General features: G+C 40.5%; 2 protein-coding genes across 2 annotated transcripts in view; one reads left to right on the top strand and one right to left on the bottom strand.

Annotated features, from left to right (window-relative positions):
• Positions 1–219: 219 nt before the first annotated feature.
• On the bottom strand, positions 220–4,253 carry LOC115592424 (ADP-ribosylation factor-like protein 3). The gene is made up of 6 exons (XM_030435119.1): positions 4,136–4,253; positions 3,017–3,160; positions 2,811–2,927; positions 2,685–2,735; positions 2,278–2,463; positions 220–1,323 (listed from the first exon to the last, which is right to left on the bottom strand). Exons 1-6 carry the CDS (start codon positions 4,136–4,138, stop codon positions 1,276–1,278), a joined length of 549 nt encoding a protein of 182 aa, XP_030290979.1. The 5' UTR covers positions 4,139–4,253; the 3' UTR covers positions 220–1,275.
• Positions 4,254–5,165: 912 nt separating this feature from the next.
• The window catches only part of wbp1 (WW domain binding protein 1), an 11,546-nt gene continuing 9,715 nt past the window's right edge, over positions 5,166–6,996 (top strand). The window contains exons 1-2 of the mRNA XM_030435118.1: positions 5,166–5,438; positions 6,247–6,349. Coding sequence (XP_030290978.1) covers positions 5,376–5,438; positions 6,247–6,349 — 166 coding nt within the window. The 5' untranslated portion in view covers positions 5,166–5,375. The remainder of the gene's footprint in view (positions 5,439–6,246; positions 6,350–6,996) is intronic.

Genomic DNA, 6,996 nt, shown 5'->3' with positions numbered 1-6,996 from the left:
ACTGCTGCATCGACATCATTCAAACACACAGAAAACTACGCTGCCACATAAGACTAAAGCTCATACTGAGGGCAGAATCATGATGAGGTCCGTTCTGAGGCTCTCTGCACTTGTTTCAGTCTCGATCGGAGGATCAAGCAGCTCTGACATATTAAAATCAGCCAACCTTAGATACACAGAGGGACACACACGAACACACACAACACCAGCAGCAGTAACTCAAGGCCAAAGGAGGAGGTTTATTTTTATCATGGGCAAAGGCGCCAAATCATGTTGGTATGAAGGGGGCTATATAAATGCAAATTGTATTGGAGAGCTATTAGTCCTGGAAAAGGTTTGTATGTAAATGCCCTATAGGACCACAGCGGAGCACTCGGCCAGTTCAGATTAGCGGGGTTTGTGGCAAATGTGCTGCAAAAGACAAAATAGAAAAATAGACGGAAAATGCAATTGCCTTGTGGTAAATCATGGTGAACAAGGTGAGTAGCTGAGTAATTGAATGGCCAAGGTGTTTCTGTATGGTTTATTGTGTATGCAAGAGAGATGTACTGGGGTCGGCTCACCGTGTGCATGTGCAAGCGTTCATGTTTTATGATACAGATTTTTTCCCTACCTGAGCAGAACACAGTGTGGCCATAAGCAGCTCTGTGACAGCGGGAGTGGAAGCAAAACGTGGAAGCATCCCTAAATGTGTTACTGCCGATTAACCGACTAGTTTATGGCCTTGAATCTTTTTGTCACACTTATGCTGACTAGAGAAATAAAATGGTGATTATGAAACGGACAAATCGAATATGGCACAGGATGCCACATCGTTCATGAGAGGCAGGGGGTTTAATAATTAGGCATTAGGCTGTGGGAGACAACACTGGCGCAAGGTCGCCCTCTAGCTTCAAGTGGAGAGACTCACAGGCATACGACACCTATCAGTCATGAATCCAGCTCACAAAACACTGTCTCTACACACGCTCACATCGAAAGTACCTCTTTACAGGAACATTGTGATCAAAGCATACAGTTTGGTTAAAATAGCCTAATATATACAGTATATACATCTCAAGATACACTTTGTAGAATCCCTGTATTGGCAACTTCTATTAAAATGTTTAAAAACTGCCATGTAAGAGCACAGCAGAATGACACAAAAATAAAGGTTTAATAAAAAAAAAAACATAAGAAAACATTCGGTCACCTCTGTGTCCTGGACATTAAGTGACTAGGTGGGTCAAGTTTAAAGTGCAACGCCATTTCTTCACAGATCCTTCACTTCCTGAGTCATTTCTTCCGAAATGATATATTTCTGCAAACCCAGGTCATACCATCCTAGAAAGAAACACAGGGTGAGGAGTTATGTTAGCTGGTGAGAATTCTGTATACCCGTTTACCCTATTATTCTCACTGTCTGTTATATTCTTGTATTTATAATAATTTTTTTAGACATGTTGTTATTATTGCATTTAAAATGGAAGGCAAGGGAAGAATTTATTGTGCAGGAAATGTGTTTTTTTGACTGTGCATTTAAGAAATGCTTTCATTTAAAAGTATGTTTGCAAGCCATAATTTACAGCTGTTATTAGGGCAATGTGTCATCCTTCTTTGGCAGCCTACTAATGAGGAGAGACACAAGCGGCTGCATCATAACCTGCATACGCTCTTTCACTACAGTGCCAATGCCTCCTGATTTAAGCTAACAAATAGGGAGTCTCTATAAGAGTGAACTGTTATCTGTTATCAATTTGACTGTCAGGGGAGATAAAGTTTTATAAACACTGTCTTTCTGTTGCTGGTAATGGACTTAATGCATTAATGGAAAGGTGAATACATCTAGTGGAGACACAGAAAGATGAAAACGTGCTTAACTTCTAATCTGGGCCATTTTATAAATAGTATGTATCGTTTAAGCAGGAAGGATTAAACATCCAGAGCCAGCTGAGAGCAACCAAAATTAGCAGCAGGGGTGCAGCTGGTTATTTAAGTAACACGAGCACAGGTAAATCAGGAAGTATTTGCCGAGAAGCAGAAGTTGGTTTTAATGTGAGATGACAAAAGCAATATTTACATGTCGGTTCTGATGTGGTCCCACTAAATTTCGTCAGAAGTCAGTCATGTTTATTAGCTTATTGCTTGTTGCTGCAACATTTAAGTTTAATCAAACTAACAAACTGAATGTAATAAATAGAAATTGAAAAGTAATCAATACCACTCAGTTGGCAGCCCACCCTGTCTCAACCCTAGCTGTGTATTCACGCTCTGTGTTTGCAGACTGTGAGTATTTACCTGCACTCCCTCAGCTGTGACCGCTGAGCAGGCCTGGACCTGCCACATGCGATCCCGGATCGTGTGCAGATTGAGACTTTCTGCCAGCTCAGATGCCGGGGAGGCTGTCATCAGGTCCTGCTTGTTGGCAAAGATTAACAGCGGCACGCCAGCGAGCTTTTCTTCCTCCAGCAACTCGGCCAGCTCCTGAAGCAGACACATGAGGGTATCAGTGACAGGTGCAAAATAATATTGACTTCTGGCTAGAATTGCTTACATTTTTTATTTCTACTGTTTGTGATGAGCCTAACCTATTGCAATAATGATACTTATTAACCCTGAAAATGTTCTCTAATAAAATTATATGACCAGTTATCACATATATTATTACTGAATGTCTTTCAGTAAATATTTAGATTGCATCTCACCAGACTCGTCTCCTCAAACCTCTTCCTGTCTGAGCTGTCAATCACATAGATCTGCAAATAACACAGTTATATACATTACCGACATAAAACATAACATGCAAAAAATACTACATTGTGACGACGTACCAGTACATCTGTATTCTCAAAATAATTCCTCCAGTAGGGCCGGATCTTGCGCTGACCTCCAATGTCCCAAACATTCAACTTGAAGCCAGACGACTGAACACTCTTTATATTGAAGCCCTGTTGAAAGACAACACAGATGCGCCATGATTTATTTAATACTTGTTCTGTGTGAATGGAAGCATGGTTTGGCTGGAAAATATTTGTACTTGTGTGGGGGTGATGTGGCTGATGTCTTCAGCTGCCAGCTGTTTCAGCAGAGTGGTCTTGCCAGAATTGTCCAAGCCAAGCAACAGTAAGCGCACCTCCTGTTCTGGAGACTGCTTCAGCCTCCGAAGGATGGACAACAGGCCCTGCGGGTGGATCAGATAGAAATAATGAGACAGCGACTTCGAGGACGACCTTTCATATGGAAACCTGCAGGTATTTTCTGGCTGTGTTGTAAAGAATCACAGCCTAAGCAGTATCAGGTTAAGCGCCAGATGACAGAGGCCAGCATGATGTCAGGGGTTGGCAGAGGAACCTGGCACAGCTTAACACCCATCTCACAGTAGGAATCATCTAGAGCATGAGGATTTAGCTGTTAGCCGCTTGCAGTGACCTACACTTGTAGCAGGCCAAGAGCTCTGATTGGCTGAGATTAGGCATGTGTACAGTGAGTGGCTTGTGTCCAGTAAGTGGTAAGCTATTTACCTTGCACCGTGAAAATGGTTTCACTGCAGTCTGTAACCTGTATGTGAGAATGTTTGTGTTTATTGTATCAAATATAGAAAAAAATGGTTTTCAATGGGGTTTTTTGTCGAATCTAACACTTGAAATAAAGCACATTTTAGTGAATATCTTTAATGAACACTTGATTTAATAAACACTGCACTTGATTTATTTTATCATTCCTGGTTTGTCAACTTTGTCTCCTTGTTTTCATAATAGTAAACTTAACTTCTGTTTTGAATGAGTGAATTGTAACAAAATCATAATGAAACATAGTTTGAATGAAAACTATTAAGACTTGCCAAGCCAAAGCCCGCATTTTGCTTAAATTTAGAAATGTATTACTTTCAGTGACATCATCACCATCAGCCTCAGTTTAGACCTATTGTTGACATTTTTTTCAAGTGGACTTTCTCAAAACTAAGCTAATGCATCATGTTCATCTATGCTAACTAGCTAGGTGCCACATTCACTGGCATATAATGTTAGCCAGCAATAGCTAATAGCTGTTTTAGTGTCACACATGCTATTAAACCACAACTGTCATTCAAATAAAACATTTTTATTTTTTTTTAAACTGCCATGTTCTAATTCTTCAATAAATCATGATAACTCACCATGTCTTCCTCAGGTGTGCTTGTTGTGGCCCCAGTTCAGACTGACTGAGTGGATTAACATCTCTCCAGCCATGACTTCTGCAGGAACAACGGTCAAGTTCTGTTGCCAGGGAACCCGTGACGTCAGCATAAACAACGAGACAGCTGGCTGTCTGTAGCACGAGGCCGACTTCTTCATAATAAACTTTGGCTTATTATTTGATGCATATTTTTACAGTTGAATTTTTGATTAGTATTGATTTTCCTTTCTGCCCTTTTAAAACATGCTAGTCAAGATTCAAGATTCAATTAATCATTATATAACTGCACAAAAAGATAGCGACTTAATGCTGCTTATAAAAACAAACTTCTCGCAATGGATGTGTGGAAAAAAAAATCAATTCATGAACCTTAAAATAATCTTAGATTTTGATAAGTGCTGTAATAAATTTTTTGTTGTTATATTATCAAAACGATGGAAGCAAAATGTTGACAGTGAAGTGCAAATGACGAATTAGATTTTTTTTTTTTAAGTCAACAGAAAATGTAAAAACGCGAAAAAAAGCTACAGTGAGTCATTACAAGTGAAATCAATTAAAGTTGTAAAACGGGCAAGATCACAGAGAAAGACAGAGAGAGGGGAAGTAATGCAAAAATATAAAGATTAAGTAAATATGCTAAACTATTATAAATCAACCATACATTTACATTTAGGCTACTCAGCATTTTTCGGATTACAAGAATTAGTCATTTCTATGAGTTTGACAACAAAATAAATACACTTAAAAATACACCACATTTGGCTCAGTCAGCTAAGTAACTGGTAACTAGTTACCGAATAAATGTAATGAGTAAAAACAGTTTTTGCCTCTGGAAGTATAAAGAAGCAGAACATGGAAATACTCAAGTAAAGTACAAGAACCTCAAAACAGTAGAGTAGATGTACTTTGTTACTTCACTGCTCACTGTTTCTCCCCATTTGAAGAAGAAGAAGAAGAAGAAGCTGAACTTGAACTTGCACTGTCTGAAATCCTATGTTTGTTCACACACTGATACACAGCGCCCTCTACAGTCCAGCGGCCGCCTCCGTTTCGGATTACAAACAGTGCCGTTTCTGAGTCAAGGAACAACAAAAACATGTCCGAGAACGGCAGGCTCAATCGTTAACTAGCATCAGCCACCTGCAGTCACATCAACAAGTCATCGCTTCGACCGACTGCTATATGATTCCCGTCGCGTTCACGGCCGACAACCCAGAAAGATGCCGCAGAAAGCACTGGGATCCATTGTAGGTCTTCTTTGTACCGGGACCTGTCTGGTGCAGGTAAGCCGCCGCTAGCGCTCCTGTGGTCGGCTGCCGCTTCCAGCCGAGGCCGCGGCTCTCGGGCTGGGTGAAGGCCTTGTGCCGATCCTTTTTGTCTCCTCCACAAAGGAAACTGGGCACGGTTCGCTACTGTATACCGTGGATGACGTCAGTTACTCAAAGTTTTCATTTATATTTCGACAGTTTACTTGATGGAAGATTTGAGTCGGAACACAGAAATCGACACGGATGTGTTTTATTACGTCGGCTCCACAATTTGAATCAAGGGTATCAAGATTAACGTTAGCCGCAGCTAACTGGTACCCGGCAAATTGACGTGTTTATTCCACAGTTGATGTTGAGGAGCAGGACGGGGCAGTCGGTCCCAGCTCGTCCAGTTTGCTTCCCTGGTAGAATCGGTATTTCTAATTTCGTAGGAAATAAGCTCATAACAACACACCACATCACAACGGTACTCAGGCAATTTAACGTTTTTATCTGCACATTTCTTACTGTACTGACATCGTTCGGCAGTGAAACAGTAACGTTAGCGTCGTTCCTCCATTACTGTAATTTAAAAACCACTTACAATGTTATTGCACTGAATGATAATCGTGCTGCGCTGTTTGCAGTATTTATCATTGGTGTCAGTGACAGAAAATGAGCGCACAAATGTTCAAACGCAATAATTGACACTGAAGTGATAAATGACAAAGCCCAAACAGATCCCAGAAATAGGTCAGTCTGTCAAGCGCTTGCTATGTAACTTGTGTGATTCACTGTTGACTCACACATTCGCTTTGTTTGCCTTGTGTGTGTGTGTTTTAAGGGGAAGGAGTTCTGTTTTGGGGTGAACAATGAACAGTACCGCTGTGAGATGGGCTACTGCTGTGGAGAGACAGAGTGCTGCACCTACTACTACGAGCTCTGGTGTAAGTCCAAATGGATCTTTTCCCCCCCCTCTGTTTCTACTTGTGTGTTCACATAAATCACACAGTGTTGCTCTCTCTCCCACTGTCCATTTAATTCTCCGTTTTAGTGAGTGAACTCTCTCAAGACTGGTGTTTTAATGTCTTTTATTTCGTCCTCAAATTACTGTCACTTTAACAGGAAGGAATACTGAAAGCAAAACCACTTTGGTTGGCCTATAAACAAACAGAAACTGAGCTCATGTGAGCCAACATGAGTTTTAAATGTACTTCAAAGTATGGGTGGACCGATTATCTGCACTAGACGATTATTCGGGCCGATATTCAGCATTTTTCTGATTATTGGTATCAGGGACTTTTCTGTCAGATTACCAATAAGATAAACTCATTTGAACATGTGCTACTTTGGCTCTGATCCAACAATCTCTCACACAATGTCCTGTTCACAACACTATCCGATTGGTTACTCGTCACAAGGTAAAAAATCAGAATCTGCAAAGTAACTAACACAAATGTATCAAATGGAGTAGAGTGTAAAGTGTCAGAAAATGGAAATACTCCAGTAAGGTACCTAAAAATTGTACTGTAGAACAGTATTTGAGTAAATTTTACTTAGGTTAATTTCATCACAGGTTGTACTCAATTTTGAT

This window comes from Sparus aurata, chromosome 12, assembly GCF_900880675.1.
Source record: "Sparus aurata chromosome 12, fSpaAur1.1, whole genome shotgun sequence".
NCBI lineage: Eukaryota > Metazoa > Chordata > Actinopteri > Spariformes > Sparidae > Sparus > Sparus aurata.
The sequence above is the reverse complement of the archived record's forward strand: the minus strand, read 5'-3'. Positions and strand labels throughout refer to the sequence as shown.